Here is a 19,244-nt window from a genome sequence, read left to right as displayed (position 1 = left end):
AGCCATACATTTTTTTTTATCTTATAAATTTGTGTGATAGTTTGTTTTTTATCAAGAGATTTGAACTCTTTTTCTTCATCAAATTCACTAAAGGACATTGCGAGATACGTTAGAAACTAAAAATAGTTGATGCATATATACTACTCTACAATGTGACTTTTTCTATTCTTATTTTATTATGTAATTAATTTCTTTTTAAATATTATTGTAATTTATATAGGAAAAATACCAGTTTGGCCCTTGTAATTTTTCCGACTACGCGATCAGCCCCTGTATTTTCTTAAAAGACAATTTGGACCCTGTATTTTACAAAATAGATCAAGATAGTACCATATACCTGATTTTGCTCAAGATATTTTCATAAATAATATTTCCTTATCAACTCCTTGACCACTTTTCCTGCTTCACTGAACCCATCGCATCGCCAGCAACCTAAGAATTGATCTTATAATTAAAAATTTACCAAAATCGGGACTAAGGTACTATTTTAGTCAATTTTGTAAAACACATGGTCTAAATTGTTATTTAACAAAATACAAGAGCCAATATAGTATTTTTTTTCATTTATATGTCATGTAATTATGTAAATTTATATCTAAGTTAATGTTGTGTTTAGATATTATATATGTACAAATTATTGATATAAATATTTTTATATACTATAGAATTGTAATTCATTATATTATATATATATATATTAAATGAATCAATTTTTATTAAAATTATAGACAATATTTTAACTTAATTTTTTTAATACATTTATGTCATTCATTATATTAAATATCTTTTATTTATTTTTATGATATTATTTATTTATTTAAAATTTATATGATAATTAAAAAATATAATAAAAATAATATTTGTTTAAATAAGCATGTTTACAACTTTAAAAGTAAATAAATATGGATTACATATTGCTTCTAACTAGTATATATATATATATCGTCTGAAAAGATCTTACCCGTAAGAACTAGATAAAATATAACTGCCCTTAGCTACGCCATATTATACTGAGTACTCATTAAATTAATTGTTTTTTTTTTTTTGGCAAAATTACATGTATTTCTTAAACCACATTCATTTGATTAAAAAGTGATTCGATGGGAGGGCTCTGAACACTTCTCTCAGACTCAGTCTGCACTTGAACGATGTCGATTAAGTCTTTGCAAGAATCGCCTTAATGCACTGATGAGAGGGAGAGGATTCTCTACGTGAACTGCATGCCCACAATTTGATATCTCAACCATTTCAGATATAGCATTATCATTAGATGGGTCATCGTCACCACTTCTCCTACTGCCATCAATCGCATTGCACATATCTTGACCTATTCTTTTGAATTTCTCATCTTTTTCTCCAACAATGATCAAAAGGGGCGTTTTGCTGCGGTTCAAGTCGTCCCACAACGGCCTGTTATGCAAAGAATCACACATGTTAATGTTAATTGTCACACTTGTACATATTGTTCATCATGTATACAAGAGTACTGGAGTTAACAATGTCTGCTGAGTATGTTGAAAATTCAAATAAATACTAATATGATATGATACAAATTTGGTAAGGGAAGCCAATTAAAGGTCTTAATGCGATTAGTAGTACAGTTTAACAGGACAGTTGTCATGAACTGCCTGGTTTTAGTATTGGAGGGATTGCTTCAGCTTAAAGAATCAGCACAAATGAAAAACATGTGGAAATGATATTGACAAACAGACTTGAATCATATGCCAACAGATTATAATAGGTTACAACAGGTTTCAATTTTATAGGAATCCTCGCCGTCTTGGGTTGGTTAGAACTTTGACAAGTGAATTAATGCATTTACAATTTCTTTGAGCGAAAATATCATTGATTAGATAAAGAAAACTCAACAAAAAAAAAGTATACTTACAGCTGCCTCCCAATGCTTGAATTAGACAGAACTTTTGCAAGACAACGCACGTCTTTGTGGTGATTCCGGCGGCTACCTACTATCTGGTTAAATTTGGGGTGTTCTCTTAAGCTGTCCAATAGGCAAACCTTAATGTTTATTAACAAGAACAAACTTCTTACATTGTACAAAATTTTAAAACGTAGGAACAGAACAACCATGCAGAAAAGAAAAAAAAAAGAAGAATTACCGGTTCCATAGTTGTCCGGCATACCAGGTCTCCAGAAAGATATCCAAACCATAAGAAACAAGGGATTGTGCTCGAGAATCATCTATGGCTCTCCGGATTTTTCTTGCTGCTTCATTCTTCATTCCAGGGCTTCCAGATATTACAACAGCTCCATTCACCTTCACAATAAACGTCAGCTCTTGTTAACAATGTAAATATATGAAACATGACTTGCCTATGACTATCTTCAAATTTATCAATTTATCTACTGTGACAAGAACAATTAATTTCTTCAAATTATCTAGTTACCTTGTCTGTAAACCTAAGGGCCATGTACAATGCTATCCTGGCTCCCATTGAATATCCCACGACAGTAACTTTCTCTGGTGTAATATGATGAATCACTGAATGTACTACATCTGCAACTACCTCAATCGATAACCTTGTTCTCAGTATGGTATTCTTATCACCATGATATTGTATTTGTGTTCCTCCGTGCCCAGGAAGGTCAATTGAAATACATCTTGCTCCTCTGGAAACAGCCTTCATGATAGCTGTCCAGTCTTCACTGGTTCCAAGAAATCCATGAAGGAAAATAAGTATGTTATCCTGCAGCAATTTTAATTTTCTTAGAGAGACCCAATATAGCAGCAGCACCACCAATAGATTAAAATCTAGAATAATGTCTGCAGCATATTAATGGCACTGAATAAAAGAAGTTTTGTAATAACACCAAAAAAGAATGTAGATATTTCAAAATAGATTAACATGCACACATGATTTTTTGAAATGGAAATAATACGTGGAGACGCAAGCAACACACACACAGATTATTAAAAAGTGTATTGGTTTCACTAACATGAGATGATTCTCCAATCTCCTGAACCTGGATACAATAAGAGACACCATTTACATCCACGGGAAGTAGGTATCTACGAATATCACCTCCTGTATATTCTTTACGAACTATATGATGATTAATTTGAAATGACTGCAGAAGTTGATTAGCATCAGCAATAGATGCTTCTATGAAGCCACTGTATGGATTGCAACTTATCTTGAGAGGAGTTGTAGCCACATCTTCTTTAAGCCATCGGTAAGTTCCTAGACCATGGAATACAGATGGGCCTGTTTTCTTGTTCATTAGTTTGCTTATCTCCCCATAATTCAGATCAAGATAACAGGCCAAATGAATATATGCTGACAACCCTAGGCCACTTTCATACGTAGCACTTACAACAGCCATTTTCCCATGCTTTTGGGCCCATTGGGCAAGCAATTCTGTGTTCTCAAAGCCACCAACCACACCTGGTTTAATAATCTGAAATAACCAATGTGAAAGTAAAAAACTGGAAGAAACTGACCACATTTTCCTAATAAATAAAATAATTTGCAACAATATTTCACCAGGATGTAAACCACATTTGGAGATTATAGGGTTTCTAGTAATCCTTATAACTTGTACATTTTGTTGATTCTTCTATTTCCTACAAGAGGTTGTAATTTCTGATAACTAAAACTATAGTGATAATGAATGAACACAGTACGGAACCCCTAGTAAGGAAAAGCATGACATAAATTGAATTAATAGGTACATGATCCAAATGTGCAAAACAAATAAAAAAATGTAATACGCAGTTTGAACTCCACATCCTGGGAGAATCAATAAGAGAAACTACAAGATGAGTCCAGCACAAAATTGATCATACCTATATATTCGAAAACATTCAATATCTGATTGCCTAGAAAACCTTTTAGATGTGACTTAACAAAGTGGCAACACACCTTGAATAAAAAATATACAATCCACTACTTCCTTCGTCAGAAGAACTATATGGTAATTGATCCAAAATAATGTCTACATTAATAAATTATACTAATGAGAAGAAGCTAACACTCACAATAGCAACTATTCCTGGATGAGTATACTTCATTAATTCATTAAGTGAATTTTCTTGAAGACAATCAAGAGTTTCATCCAATGCCACAGGTAACCCACTTTCTTCACAAAACTTGATAATATCAGCCTCATTCTGAACAGGTTCCTAAAACACATGAAAGTCAAAGGCTAGTTACATTTATAAGTTAATTGTCAAACTCCCAAGTCAAGTTACAGTACAACCAGAACAAATTAAAAAAGGTACCATATGACACAAAATGAAAGCTGCAAACATTACAAAAAGATATACACGTTATTCTCATTCATTACCTGGGATTTGACGTATTTATACTCCTAAATTAAATGTAGGTAGAAGATGTACAAATTGAATAATCTATAACAAATCATGACGCCCGCAATAGGATAAAATCTATGATAAATTAAATTATTACAATGCATAACCTGGACTCATATATTAAATTTATTAACTATCCATAAACTCTACCTCAATATACTGCAAATCACATTCCTTCACTAGAGAGCCAAACTCGATCGCTTCTGTATAGGTCCAGTTTCGATTGGCATCTACACGAAGTTCAATTTTGTGTCCAATCTTCTTTCTAACTTCTTGTATTACTTCAGCATCGTGTGAAGGACTTCTCTGGCGAGCTACCTGGTCACTAATTGAAGTATAATAACTGAAAAGCCTACTAATATTTCATGCAGATTCAATCCTCTCTATTCATATAGCCCATGGTGCCAGCATATATTATGTTTATAGATGTTATCAGTTATATAAACTGACCTTCAGCTTTATTGCACCAAAACCTTCTTCTACAAGTTTCGCAACAATATTAGCAACCTCAGTGGGCGTTCCACTGGAATCAACAAGGCCACAAATTTTAACATTTGATGATCCTTTAGGTATAGCTTCAACTTTTTGAGCATGGAGTAGACTTAAAAGATCGAGACCTTGTCTTGCAGCTAAGGCATTGAGGATAGCCATTTCCAAACCACATCTAACACTTGGGAAGAGAGATGATGGCTGATAAAATTCAAAATAGAAGAATTTATGTGAGCATATATTTAGTTCCTCTTCTCTCAAGATTATTAGTCAAGCATATGATGATGCATTACAAAAATAATTCAATCTACCCGGATTCCCAAGTGGGTCCATATCCAAGAGGAAAATGAACCCTTAAGCAGAGGAAGGAAACAATCAATTTCAGCCTCTTTCATTTTATAAAGAAGAAACCTCAGTTGTTCTTCCACTTCCAGCAAGTTTGCATTGCTGACATTAAATGGAGAAACCTGTTTACAAGACAATTAAATGTTAGATGATCAAGATTTTCTATTTCATTTTCTTTTTTACTTTAGTTTTGTGTGGGAGGTTTGAGGGGCAACAGTAGTAGGACAAATACATGATGAGCCAAAGATAAATGACATGATGAAGAAATACTTTTTTAATAAAACCAAAATTAAAAAAAAATAAAAAGTTGGAAAAAGGAGAAAGGAACTGTAGAAAACATTTTATTTTTAGCATTTATTTAGTATAGCTGTGTAATTGTAGTAGATACTATAATTAGATTATTCTGATTAGGCTAATTGATTTACTCTAGAATATTTGTAATTATTTTTTGTATATTTGGTATTAACTACCAGATTTGTTAGAGCTGTACAATGCCTAGTGCCTATTTAAAGGCCTTACTCCTCATGAATAAAAGTCTCTTTTTCCACATGGTATCAGAGCAATCCCTAAGAAATTCGAAAATCTTTTTCAATCTCAGCCTTCTTTTCTTACTCATGGCCGCCCCTCAAGAAAAAACCTCAGAATCCATCATCTCATAAAATAATTCAGCTGGTGCATCCATCCTAAAAAACCATTCTGGTGCGCCAGCTGAGTCTTTTCCCTTCACTCAAGCTCAGATAAATCAACTCCATCAGCTGCTTAATGCTTCCTCAACACCACCAACAACACCTGATCCTTCTACCTCTGAAAGACAAGGTATTTCCGCTACCTTTACTACGCAGAACTCTGCTTGGATTGTGGACTCAGGTGTCTCGAATCATATGACTGGTCAGTCACATCAGTTTACTCCCTACACGCCATATTCAGGTCACCAAAAAATTAAAATAGCTGATGGTACTCTCTCTTCAGTAGCTGGTAAAGGGTCTATCTATTTATCTCCTTCAATTACCCTTACAAATGTTCTCCCTGTTCCAAAACTCTCTTGCAATCTACTCTCTGTTAGTAAACTCACAAAAGATCAGAATTGTGTTGCATCTTTCTCCCCTAATTGTTGTACATTTCAGGACACGTCCTCGAGGAAGACGATTGGGAGTGCGAAGGCATGTAGTGGGCTGTATTACATCGATCTGTTTCCTATCAATTCTGCTCAAGTGAATTACACTCTTGTTGCCAGTTGTTTTTCTTCTAGTGATAATGATATTATGCGGTGGCATTATCGGCTAGGCCACCCTAGTTTCCCTATTTGAAATATTTGTTTCCTATGTTATTTAAAAATAAACACTTGAGCTTATTTAAATGTGAAATTTGTTAGCTTGCTAAACATACTCGTGTTGTTTTTCGTTCTATTCCATACAAAGCATCTCACCCTTTTTCTATTATTCATAGTGATTTATGGGGACCATCTAAGATAACAAATACTACCAAAACCAGCTGGTTTATCACATTTATTAATGAACACACACGAACTAGTTGGGTATATCTTCTCAAAAATAAATCTGATGCTGCCATGACATTTAAAAAAATTCATTCTATGATTAAAAATCAATTCAATGCAAATCTGAAAGTCTTTCATACAGATAATGGAACTGAATACTTCAACTTATCTTAAATGATTATTTTTTATCTCATGATATTCTTCATACAAGTTCTTGTCCCAGCACACCCCAACAAAATGGGATTGCCGAACGAAAAAATAGACATCTATTGGAAATTGCTAGAGCCATTCTCACCGCTGTTTACCTCATAAATCGTATGCCTTCTCAAGTGTTAAAATATAATACTCCTCTCTCTATCCTTCTTAAAACTCATCCTCATACACATCTTATTTCTAATCTTCCCTTGAAGACATTTGGTTGTGTCTCTTATGTGCATGTTTTAGGTCCAAATCGCTCAAACCCACGTGCTCTTAAGTGTGTTTTTTTTTGCTACTCTTCTACCAAAAAAGGGTATAAATGCTATCACCCCTCTACTCGTCGTATGCATGTTTCATACGATGTCACCTTCAATGAAGAGCAATTTTTTTATCCCACCCCTTCACTTTAGGGAGGGACAGTGAGTGAAGTTTCTGGTTGGGATACTTGTCTGCCTAAGGCTATTCCTGATTTTGCTATTCATCCCTCGTTTGATCAATCCTCTCAGCAGCCACTATCTCAGTCATCTCAGCAGCCACTATCTCAGCCTATAACAAAAGAGGTGATAGTATAACATCGAAGAAATAGAAACCATCAAGTAATACAGTCAACTACCGAGCCTCCACCTCATGAGTCCGACTCTCAAACTACTCCTAATGTAAGTAACCCTTCTCTTAATTCTATACTACCTAATGAAATTCCTAACAGTATGGAGAAACATGAAGCCGAGTTACCTATTGCCAAAAGAAAGGGAGTTCATAGTTGCATTGTACATCCTATGTCCAAATATGTATGTTATAGTAAGCTCACTCCTCAATACAAAGCCTTTCTTACAAAAGTTGAGCAAGAGGTGGTTCCAAGAGATATAACCGAAGCTTTATCGAGAGAAGAGTGGAAGAAAGCAGTCTATGAGGAGATTGGGGCACTTGAGAACAACACTACATGGACAATAGTTACAAAGCTTGAGGATAAACATGTGGTAGGATGCAAATGGGTGTTTACTATTAAGCATAGAGCTGATGGAACCATAGATCGGTATAAAGCGAGACTAGTTGCGAAAGGGTTCACACAAACATATGGAGTGGACTACAAAGAGACCGTTGCACCTGTTGCTAAGCTAAATATTGTAAGGGTTCTGCTATCAATTGCTGCAAATCTCGATTGGCCACTTCAACAATTGGACATAAAGAACACCTTCCTTAATGGACACTTGGAAGAAGAAGTTTACATGAAGATTCCTCCAGGGTTCGAAGAGAGATATGGAAAAGGGAGGGTGTGTCACCTGAAAAAATCCTTGTATGGCTTGAAACAATCCCCACGGGCATGGTTTGATTTAATCAGGTAGTAAAAAAGTATGGGTACAAACAGGCGCAGTCAGATCATACCTTGTTCTTTAAGCATTCACAAGAGGGTAAGATAACTGTTCTTATTGTCTATGTCGATGACATGATACTAACAGGAAATGATTTTAGAGAACAAATGGAACTCAAAAGACTGCTAGCCCAAGAGTTTGACGTAAAGGACCTTGGATCAATGAAGTATTTTCTGGGTATGGAGGTTGCAAGAACAAAGAAAGGAATTGTTGTATCTCAGAGGAAATATGAGCTTGATCTACCCAAAGAAACTGGAATGAGTGGCTGCAAACCTGTAGCAACACCAGTCGAACCAAAGAGCAAATACAAGGATTTAATTAAAGAAGATACAATTGACAAGGGAATGTATTAACGATTAGTGGGAAAGCTGATCTACTTATCCCACACAAGGCCTGATATTGCATTTTCCGTGAGCCTAGTTAGTCAATACATGCATAATCCATTAGAGGAACACATGAAGGCAGTATATAGGATACTACGGTACCTAAAAGGAACACCAGGAAATGGATTACTGTTCCAAAAAATGAAGAAAGAGGGGTTGAGGCTTTTACAGATGCAGATTGGGCAGGTTCAGTTAAAGATAGAAGATCAACAGCTGGATATTGTACTAAAGTATGGGGGAATTTAGTCACATGGAGTAAAAAACAACCAGTGGTAGCTCGCAGTAGTGCAGAGGCAGAATTGAGGGTCCTTGCTCAGGGAGTTTGCGAACTGTTATGGATCAAACGAATATTCGAAGAATTAAAGCTGCAACAAACTGAGCCTTTAAAGCTGTATTGTGACAGTAAGTCAGCAATCAGCATAGCACACAATCTAGTTCATCACGACAGGACCAAACATGTTGAAGTGGATAGACACTTTATCAAAGAAAGGATCGATGGAAAAGGGCTATGCGTTGTGTACATTCCTAGCAAACTGCAGCAAGCTGATATGTTAACCAAAGGCTTGTCAAAAGAAGTTTTTAACGAGTTAGTTTGCAAGTTGGGCATATGGAATCTTTATGCACCAACTTGAGGGAGGGTGTAGAAAACATTCTATTTTTTGCATTTATTTAGTATAGCTGTATAATTGTAGTAGATACTATAATTAGATTATTCTGATTAGGCTAATTGATTTAGCCTAGAATATTTGTAATTATTTTTTGTATATTTGGTATTAACTACCAGATTTGTTAGAGCTGCACAGTGCCTAGTGCCTATTTAAAGGCCTTATTCCTCATGAATAAAACATAAGAAAAAGTCTCTTTTTCCACAGGAACAATATCAAGCAAGCATCAACTACCAAACTTCATTTTTCAGTAACACTGCAGACCATAGAATTCGCTTGAGAAGCTAATTGACATCAAAAGTACTCTGCATGACGCAAGGGGAGACACAGTCAACCAACACTAACCTCACCAAATCCAACAGATCCATCTTCAAGAGACAAAGATAAGATAAACCCTTCTCTATAGAAGCCGGTGCTGTTGTAATCAACAATGCTCAAAGTAGGTGGTGCACATAGTGGTATTCTGTCACAAAGAGGACAGAAATAATTAAATTTGTGTTGCCTTTGTAAATTATTTTATAAAATAAAAAAAAAAGTTTATTCAAGGAAGCAAAATTACCTAATTATTGAGTACTTGATAGATTGGACTTTGCAACAAAAAAGATCAGATACAGAGTCTTCAACAGGAAGCCTTAGAAGGAATCTTAAAGCACGATCTGCCGCTTGACGTGCAAACTTTCTCAAAATACTTACATGAGAAGCAGAATATGACAGAAATCAGTTAATAAGCTCAAAATTGATTTGTATTGAAAAGCAACATAAGGTAACAACCTGTGGAAGGTAGCGTTGGAATCGATAGAGCTCACAACTTCAATAACACAATCAATTTCTTGGTATTTAGATCGGACTAATGCATCATGAAGGTCGGCCTTTGTCTGTACTTCCACATGCTTCACACTATGCAATCAACATATCTTTAAGTTAAGAAGTGAAAACTTAATTCACAAATATACATGGTGGGAACCAAGATCAGGTTGTTAATAGAATTTGCAGCATAGTTTCAGTATAGTGGAAAAATAATCATGCATTTAAGTCTGCAGGTACATTCTAAATTAGTAAATCTATTGGATCTTCCATTTTAAGTGGCAAATCCAAGATAAAAATATCTTCACTTGGTACAATCTTAATTGAAATTTAATCAAGACATATACAACTCTAACTTGCTTCCCAGAAATTTAAAATTGCAACTTTCCACAAATCTTCATCCCACAGACAACCATAAAAATAAATAAATAAATAAAAACATATTTGATATTTTCACTTTGTTTTATAGGGAAATGTATGGCTGCACTATTACATGAGGGAAAAAGAAAAACAGGGGAATAAAATGAAAGCACATACAAATGGGATGCGTGGTGTACAAGTTTACTTATGAACTACTCATAAAAGATTTTACCCATGTGCCATACACAGTCCACGGATTGAAATGTCATGAGAAGTGTAGAAATATTGATTTAGTATTCTTTCTTCAGTTCTTTCAGCAATTGGAAGAAGGCTGAAAATCGCACCTCCGTGATTGTTATTCACAAGTACTGTCATTGGTTTCCGTGAATTCCTGCACACATTGTAAATTATTATTGAAGTTACCGAATAGTATGTTGAATTTGTTATTAATGGATAGATGCAATGTAAATATATTGAACATCGAATGGATAACAAAATTAAAACCTAATAACCCAAGCCTGAAAACTGAAATGATAAGATCCCTACCTTTGCTTCAAAAGTGCCAAGCCATTGGTATCATGAAGAAAAGAAACATCTCCAATTACACAAAGGACCTGAACAACAACACAGAAACAGTGAAACACTGTTTATAAGAAGCTTTGTAGAAATAGTGATAGCATATGTGTAAATACCTAGGGTGTGTTGTACAGCTAAGCATAGGTTGTCATATTTATTTCTTTCCTTTTTTAGCTATCTTGTACATTGTAATATGCCTATATATTGGCCTTTCTATTCTTCAATAAAATCAGATTAGAAGAATTAATCCCAAAAACCTACACTATGTAATAACAGCTTATTGATTTTGCAGATAATTTTCTCATATTCAGTCTCCACTAAGGTCACAGTGGGAAACTAGCCATCCTGATTTCCAGTTATCAGTGCCCAGCATAGAATCATAAAAAAAATTCTATAAATATGATACATAAGGAACTTACCCGTTTATTGCATCCTACTGCAAAGCCAACAGCTGTACTGACCAACCCATCAATACCACTAGCTCCTCTGTTCCCAACGACCCAAACCAATTGACAAAGTACTTCTGAGTTTAAAACCATTGCTGAAGTACTGTCACAACTTGACCAGCCATGACCATACATGTCTGCATCACGTATTGCCATACTATTTCCAATGAAAAGAGCTGTATCACCAGAAAGTTCTTCTGAAATTACTTGTGCAACTTGCGGCTCAGTCAAGGAGTATTCAGCAGAAATTTGAAATGACAACTCCCTGGCTACCTACAAAATAGGGAAAAGAACTTACGAAGGCACGAATACAATCCCGAAAGAATAGCTTAAATTTGTTTAGAACTTTACACAGTGAGCTCCACTTTAACGCTTCTAGTCTCTTTCTAAAAAGAACATGTCGGAAGAGCAAAATAAAGTTTTAATTTTTACATTAGAAGTCTCAAACTTATGTCCAAAAGAAATGGACGAATTAATATAAAGACAAGGGATAACAAGGACGTTATATTAAATCAAAAAGAATAACACAAACCTAGTAATGAATACAATTTTATAGATTACCATCAGATTCACTGTGTGTAGATAAGAGCTCCATCTGTTTCTCTTTTGCGGAAATTCAACTTGCATTATATAATTAGCAAACTTGACGATGCTACTTTGTATCCTATGTGTTACAATATGAGAAGGATCATAGCGGAATGGATGGTGGTCCACCATGATGTAAGAGCATGGAGAGCAGTCCTCTAACATCTTTGAAACACGCTTGCTTATAATCCTACTCCCAATCTGATCATGATACATGTTAAGAAGGAAGATAATCAACGTGGGAAAATAAATAACCAATATGCAACTAGCATAACATCTATAATCCACAAAGAAGCCTATTCTAAAATTTATATATAGAATGGCTTAAGAAAATTACTCATATCTGAACTAGATTGTCCATTCTATTTTCTGAAGGGTATGAAGATGTGGGACTGTTACAATTTCTTTTTATTAAATGAGTCAACTTTTGGACTGTGTACTTTTAACAGTGATTACCAAAAAAATAAGCACCTAACACACCCAGAGTAGCAAGAAGATAATATACCTGAATAATCACATCTACATGCATCCAGTCACGGACAACATCTGACAGCAGAGAATGATCAAGATGATCAATGAATAAGATGTTAGCTTTAATTTCAGGAAAAGACGTCAAAAGTTTTCTCAGCCGTAATCCTGACAAAATATCAGCTACAACAGGCCATGAAAGGTGTTTAGCCAAGAGAAGAACCGCCCACATCTCATCCACTGTATGAATCCCACCAATAATTAGAATCCCTTTGTTTGCCTTTTGAATTGCATTTACAACCTCTGACATGTCATGAGGGCAAACTTTACATGCATGAGCACAATGTTCATCAAAATACTTGGTAAATGGCTCAGCACTATTTATCCAGAAATCTAATCCTTTTAAACAGCTTGACATCCATTTGCTAGGACTATTTTCTAGTGGCTCCCTGAAAGGACAATTAATATGAACAGGGCCACCAGGTGAAGAAGTTGCCCAGTGTACAGCAGAATCAACTGTCGTAAGTACCAGTCTAGCAGGAATGCAATCGGAGGGTGCAGGAAGGCTGAAGAAGAACCTCACAAAAGAACCAAAATGTTTTATCTGGTTTTACGAATTAAAAAGTGAATTTAGGGAGGAATCATAAATTTGTAATCTCATAACGACAACTAATTCTCTACATTTTAAAATTAGTATATTATGCGCTAAGGAGGATATTATGTGCATTTTAGAAACGCTAAGATGCTATAACTTCATAGATGATCATGACAAACGGAAGCACTTCCAGATATAATCCCATGATTAAACAATAGAATAGCAATTTCTTGTTTCCAGTTGTAAAACTAATAGCTATGCTCATGGATGAAATAATTTTCTTCCGTACCTGATTTATTGATTGGTTTGCCCCAGCATCCTGCAGCTCAGCTGGGCGATCAGCTGTGAGCAAGAGAAGAGGTACAAAATCTTGAGAAGCCTCAACAACCTGAACATTATAGAATTTTGTATTAAAGCAAAACAAGCAAACAATCATTGCTGGTGATGAGCAGTATCTTCCATTTGAAGCATGTATGAAGGCTGTGTGGAAGCTAAAATTGATGAAACTTTATGGTTACTAGAGTCAAAGAGGGCCCAGGACAGTATTACAACCTTGAATTTGCAGAATTAAATAGAGCAGGAATATATACTCACAGCAGGAAGAAGATTTGAAACTGCAGTTCCAGATGATGTTATGACTACTGCTGGTTTACGAGATCCTCTGGCATAACCAACAGCATGAAATGCAAGTGAGCGCTCATCATAACACACAACACATGTAATGTGTGGATGAGTGGAAGCAGCAATAGCAAGGGGAGATGATCTTGACCCAGGGGCTACACAAAAATACTAGAATGAAAAAAATCAGATTCATGTACTAGAGCAATTTGACCAGTCAAGAAATATTAATCTCACCATCAAACCGAGACGAGAACATTCCTCAATTATAAGTGATGCCCAAACAGTATTTATATTGGCACAATCTTGCATTGAGTAGCCGAGTCCACTGTTTTGATCCAGCTGCTAGTAGAAAGAGACAAAATCGGAACACCTTTACTCATATGTTTCATCTGACACTATTGCTCTAAAATATCAATATGGTCAACAACAGTATAAATCAAAAGGAAGCTACGTAATCGGTCAAGAAAGAGCAGAAATGTGTAGATTAAATATCTGATAGAAGCATTAAACCAGAATTCCACAAGCAGTCCTCCCAAAATCCCTTTTCTAGTGAACGTGAGTAATGAATGATTCCTTTACACTTTCAGACCTCTGCTCCTCAAAAGATACTTACCTCACCAACTTTTGTACTCTCCCACATTACAATGATTCTCTTATTTATATTTTACAATCAGAATAAAATTTAAGTTTTATATAATTACTCCTTACATGTAAGAAGCAAGGTGTCTCAAATAACCAAATGCACAACATTTTTTCAACTTAAAAGTAAACCTCGTGCACATCAATATTCCCAAGACAGGCATAGAGAAACTCTGCCAATATGTCTATATAATGTACTCCTACTTAGAAGAAGAGACAATTTTATGTAAAACATTCCCCTTTAATTTCACTAACATGAGAGTAGCATACCATGTTACTGGAAACAACAATGCTTCCAGAGAGCCTAACACAGAACTGCTTGGAAGATGGAGCTTCCCTCTGTAGTGTGTAGAAATCAAGATGGTTTCAGCAAGGGCTACTAACAGAATAATAATAGTTAACTGAGACCGGAGTTAATTATGAGAGTTATGACTGAAAGTCCTCCAAATAGATTGGCGTTAAAAGAACGAGGATGAAAATTACCAGGAAAAAGAGGATACCAGTTCTTTGATGTCATCCACAACATACTTCCCACTTGGCAAAAGAGTGTTCATGTAAACCTACAAAACCTTGTCTCAATAAAGGGTTACCAAATATGAAGAACAAATGAGAAGTATCATAGATAAATGCCAAGCCAAATAATATGAATATGCTCACTAAAATAATTTTTTTTAAGAAAACAAAGAAATCTGAGAGGAAAATGTATATATATATATATAAATATATATTTATATAAAATGACATTATATATTGCACGTGTAAATGGATGGATAAATACACCATAAGTAATTCAATCCAAACAATGAAAAACTGGGTGATGAAACTGAATTAGCAACTACAAAAATATGTCTATAACAAATAGTAATAAAATATATAAAAAATAAAGAGTACCCAATGTTTTCAAAATATTACACTTTTATACTCAATTTTTCTTTTGGCGGTAAATGTACTCAATGTCTTCAAAATGTTGAACTTTTATACTTAAATTTTTTGTTTGGCGATAAATATACCCAATGTTTTAAAATGTTGTACTTTTATACCTATTTTTTTATTATTTCGAGAAATAATAAGAACATAAAGGAAAATGTAGGTTTTTAATTATTTTTTAAATTTTAAATTATTTTCTCCTTATTTTTTCTCAAAATAACTATTTTAAATTAAAAATTAATAAATTTTTTATTAAAATTAATAAAAAAATGATTTAAAATAATTAAAACTTATATTTTTTCCATCAATTTAAAATATAAGCTTTTTAAAAAAAGTGAAAGGAAATATATAAGTTTTAATTATTTTGATAAATTTTTTTTATTACTTTGAAAAAGAATAAGGAAGGGAAATTAATTTAAAATTTAAAAAACAATTAAAAATCTATATTTTCCCTTCATTTTGTTATTATTTTGAACTTTTTTATTATTTCTCAAAATAATAAAAAAAATAGTTATAAAAGTGCAACATTTTAAAAATATTGATTATATTTACCGCAAAAAAAAACGTTTGGCTATAAAGTGCAACATTTTGAAGCACCAAGTATGTTTACCGCTAAAAATAAAAATTTGGTATAAAAGTACAATATTTTAAAAACATTGGATATTTTAGCCGCAATTTACTCAAAATAAAAAAAAATTAACTATTGCACAAGGAAATGTTAGGCCCCTAGTGAGGTTCACATATGCTAGATGTGGGAAAGGCAATCAAGGGCAGGGGTAATATTGGACAGTGGGGATTGTGTAATAGGGAGGGCATTTTATTCTTTGCTGAGTTAGTTAGGAAAAAGGGGATATAGTGTGGGAGTGCTGGTGCATGGGGTATGCATGAATTCAGACAATTGCCTCATTGCATCAGTGGAGAGAGACAGGCTCTTGAATTCCTGTATTTGCTTTTGGTTACTTTTGGCTTAAGTCAATAATATATCTCCCCATTTCCATTACTGTGTTTGTTGTTCTTGGTGTTTTTCCTGCTATACTGGAACTGATTTGCAGGTGGTGCATATCAGGACAGCATGTCAAGGAATGGACAAAAAGATACAGTTGTGTCATTCAACACATATCATGCAAATGAATTTGAATTCAGACAGTTATCTACATGTCATACAATATAATCGTGAAAAGGAAAAACAAAAGTGGAAGAAAAATTTCAAGGTCTTTATGAAGCCGTTAAGTCTCTTAAGAATGACTTAAGACATTGACAGTAACTGAAATTTTTGACATCATCCTACAAAAGAAAATAACTAGAAGCCTAAAAATCGAAGATTCTGCCGAAAGTTGGTATTTTTGATTTTTTTTTTTTGCTAGTTCAATGTATAAGATTAAAACCAAATCCCTTTGCCAATGAAAAGGGCTTACCCTACATCCCAAAGACAAAGACGAGGATAAAGCTTAAATTGGTATTTGAGAAGGGGAAAACAGGAGCATGAATTAGTTCATGTACTTGAAGAGGATCAAACCTCTTAATAAGTAGGAAGTCACTAACATGTATAATTGTCAAAAAGATGATGCTACAGAAATCTGGAACATAGAAATCATTCAGCACTAAGATTAAATACATAAATTTAGGTATCTGCTAGACCTTATTTCATTTGATCCAAGGACTATAATCAAATTTTGAGATAAAATACAGCAACAAGGAAGCCAAAGAAGAAGATTTGAAAATTCTATACTAAACATACTTTAGAGACAAATATTAGACTTGTAATTCCCTAAAAGATACAATCACATTAATTGGTGAAAGCAATAAAAAAAATAAAAGAAGAAATCTTTATATCTAGAGACCTCTTACTCACAACACACCCACACAACCACTTGAGCTAGACTCAAATGGCTTTATATACTAAACTAATTATTATTAGCATTGCAGTATGAATAAATCAGTTTGTCCAAAATGTATACGAAATGTAGAGTAGACTTCTTTACCTTAGGAATAGTTCTGTCCTCAACCATATTTAGCTTTCTCAGCGTAGCGTTTCTGGTGTAACATTTCTCTGCCGTGGGCAAAAAGTGAGAATAAGCCTGAAAAGATCACTAAAAGATGAGGTGATAACCTTTGAATTACACTATTAGATAAAATATCTTCTGTACGAAAATTATTAGTATCAACTTTCAAACCTATTCTGCAACATATAGTCTTTTCTAAAATATTCAGTAATATAAATTTTATAACATCTCAAACAACTAATTGTTTTCAGTTTCTTTTGGAGGGGAAGATTTCAACAGACAATTGAAGTATTTACAGAGGTATGATAACTTATAGTTGAGAATCTGATAGCATTGTCCTGTCAAACAGGTTAGCCAAACAGCAAATAGAAAGGAAGAACAAGGAAAATGGCGCATGTATTGAATACTTCTGGAATTCGAGAGCCTAGTCTCTCCCACTTGAGTTACAACCCTACTGTTAGCTATATATATTAGTTGTTCATATTAACTGTAAATTAGCTATAAATTAGGACTAATTCGTTTTCTATTCTCTCAGTTTCCTAGAATAGCTTCCCTAGTTTGTATATAAATATATGTTTATTTCTCATTGAAATACAAGTGAATACAATTCTCTTCACCTCTTGTTATATGGTATCAAAGCATTAGTCTGTAAAATTCAAATTTTGCTACAAAATTAGGGTTTTTTCTTTTGGGATTTTCCATAAACACAAATTAGGGTTTAGTCTATTTTAGGGTTTATTTCGGAAACCCTAGTTCTGTTGGTCTACTATTCTCACCGCCCACACCAAAGGATACCCCAGCCGCCAATCTCCATTCCCCAAAAGTCCGGCTGCCAGATCCCCTGAGCGTGGGCCCCACGTGCCGCCGCAAGTCGCAGCACCACCTCCCACGCGCCGACGCGTGAGAGCGCTTGGCATCGTCTCCAGCAGCCCTTTTTGTTCCATTTGGTCTCCACTGCGTTTCTAGTTGATCAGTGCTTCGTTTTTGCACACCTAGTTTCTGTAGTTGCAACTGTCAAGGTTTGTTCTAGGATCTTTGTTGTGATTCTACATTGGTTTTTCGTGTTTTCTGTTGTGTTTCTTTAAGGAGTTATGGCTGAGAATAAATCAGAAACGAAATTCGTGGTTTCGTCTGATGTGGTTCCTGTGATATCTAAAATCACGGACCATAAAATGATTGGTTCGAATTATTTGGAGTGGTGTAAGATTGTTCGGCTTTATCTACAAGGTAGTGACAAAGATGACCACTTGACTGATGATCCTCCTAAAGAAAAAGATGATTCAAGACAGGCGTGGCTCAGGGAGGATGCTCGCTTATTCCTTCAAATCCGGAATTCTATTGACAGTGAGGTAATTGGTTTGATCAATCATTGTGAGTTTGTTAAAGAACTAACAGATTATTTGGAATTTTTGTATTCTGGAAAAGGCAATCTTTCTCGTATGTATGAGGTGTGCAAAGCATTCTACCGTGTGGAGAAACAAAATCAGTCCCTTATGAACTACTTTATGTCTTTTAAGAAGACGTATGAGGAGCTTAATATGTTGCTGCCATTTAACACTGATGTGAAAGTTCAACAACGCCAAGGAGTGCAGATGGCTATTATGAGCTTTCTAGCAGGGCTCTCACCTGAATTTGATTCTGCAAAAGCACAGGTTCTTTCTGGTTCTGATGTTTCCTCTTTACAAGATGTCTTTAGTCGTATTCTTCACATGAAAATTACTCCTTCTGTTATTCTTAATAGTGCTTTAGTAAGTCGTAATAATTAGGCACCTGGGAAATCTTCTATTCCAACTGGGCATAAAGGAGGTCATTCACAAGGAGTTGAAACTCGAACACCGGATTCTGGAGGCATTATTTGCAACTACTGTAAAAAGCCAGGTCACACCAAGTTTGAGTGTAGAAAGCTACAGTTTAAAAATCAGCAACACTCTGTTAATGTTGCAAA

The 19,244-nt window shown here is 34.6% G+C and overlaps 1 protein-coding gene across 6 annotated transcripts in view; it reads right to left on the bottom strand.

The window, feature by feature from the left end:
• Positions 1-843: 843 nt before the first annotated feature.
• The window catches only part of LOC133822839 (protein PHYLLO, chloroplastic), a 36,620-nt gene continuing 18,219 nt past the window's right edge, over positions 844-19,244 (bottom strand). The window contains exons 6-28 of one of the 6 annotated variants that reach the window (XM_062255282.1): positions 17,279-17,374; positions 14,870-14,929; positions 14,640-14,708; positions 13,965-14,072; positions 13,704-13,898; positions 13,399-13,497; positions 12,552-13,118; positions 12,023-12,247; positions 11,435-11,734; positions 10,986-11,053; positions 10,672-10,830; positions 10,047-10,172; positions 9,835-9,963; positions 9,621-9,738; positions 5,131-5,286; positions 4,781-5,020; positions 4,481-4,648; positions 3,998-4,141; positions 2,956-3,417; positions 2,406-2,705; positions 2,118-2,275; positions 1,889-1,999; positions 844-1,410 (exon numbers count right to left, since the gene is read on the bottom strand). In XM_062255282.1, coding sequence (XP_062111266.1) covers positions 1,131-1,410; positions 1,889-1,999; positions 2,118-2,275; positions 2,406-2,705; positions 2,956-3,417; positions 3,998-4,141; positions 4,481-4,648; positions 4,781-5,020; positions 5,131-5,286; positions 9,621-9,738; positions 9,835-9,963; positions 10,047-10,172; positions 10,672-10,830; positions 10,986-11,053; positions 11,435-11,734; positions 12,023-12,247; positions 12,552-13,118; positions 13,399-13,497; positions 13,704-13,898; positions 13,965-14,072; positions 14,640-14,708; positions 14,870-14,929; positions 17,279-17,374 — 4,338 coding nt within the window. In that variant the 3' untranslated portion in view covers positions 844-1,130. Of the gene's footprint in view, positions 1,411-1,888; positions 2,000-2,117; positions 2,276-2,405; positions 2,706-2,955; positions 3,418-3,997; positions 4,142-4,480; positions 4,649-4,780; positions 5,021-5,130; positions 5,287-9,620; positions 9,739-9,834; positions 9,964-10,046; positions 10,173-10,671; positions 10,831-10,985; positions 11,054-11,434; positions 11,735-12,022; positions 12,248-12,551; positions 13,119-13,398; positions 13,498-13,703; positions 13,899-13,964; positions 14,073-14,639; positions 14,709-14,852; positions 14,939-17,278; positions 17,375-19,244 lie in introns of those variants that run through there. The other 5 variants (XM_062255283.1, XM_062255284.1, XM_062255285.1 and 2 more) reach the window with 5 other exon arrangements.

Source organism: Humulus lupulus, chromosome 3 (genome assembly GCF_963169125.1).
Source record: "Humulus lupulus chromosome 3, drHumLupu1.1, whole genome shotgun sequence".
NCBI lineage: Eukaryota > Viridiplantae > Streptophyta > Magnoliopsida > Rosales > Cannabaceae > Humulus > Humulus lupulus.
This window is presented reverse-complemented; position numbering and strand designations above follow the sequence as displayed.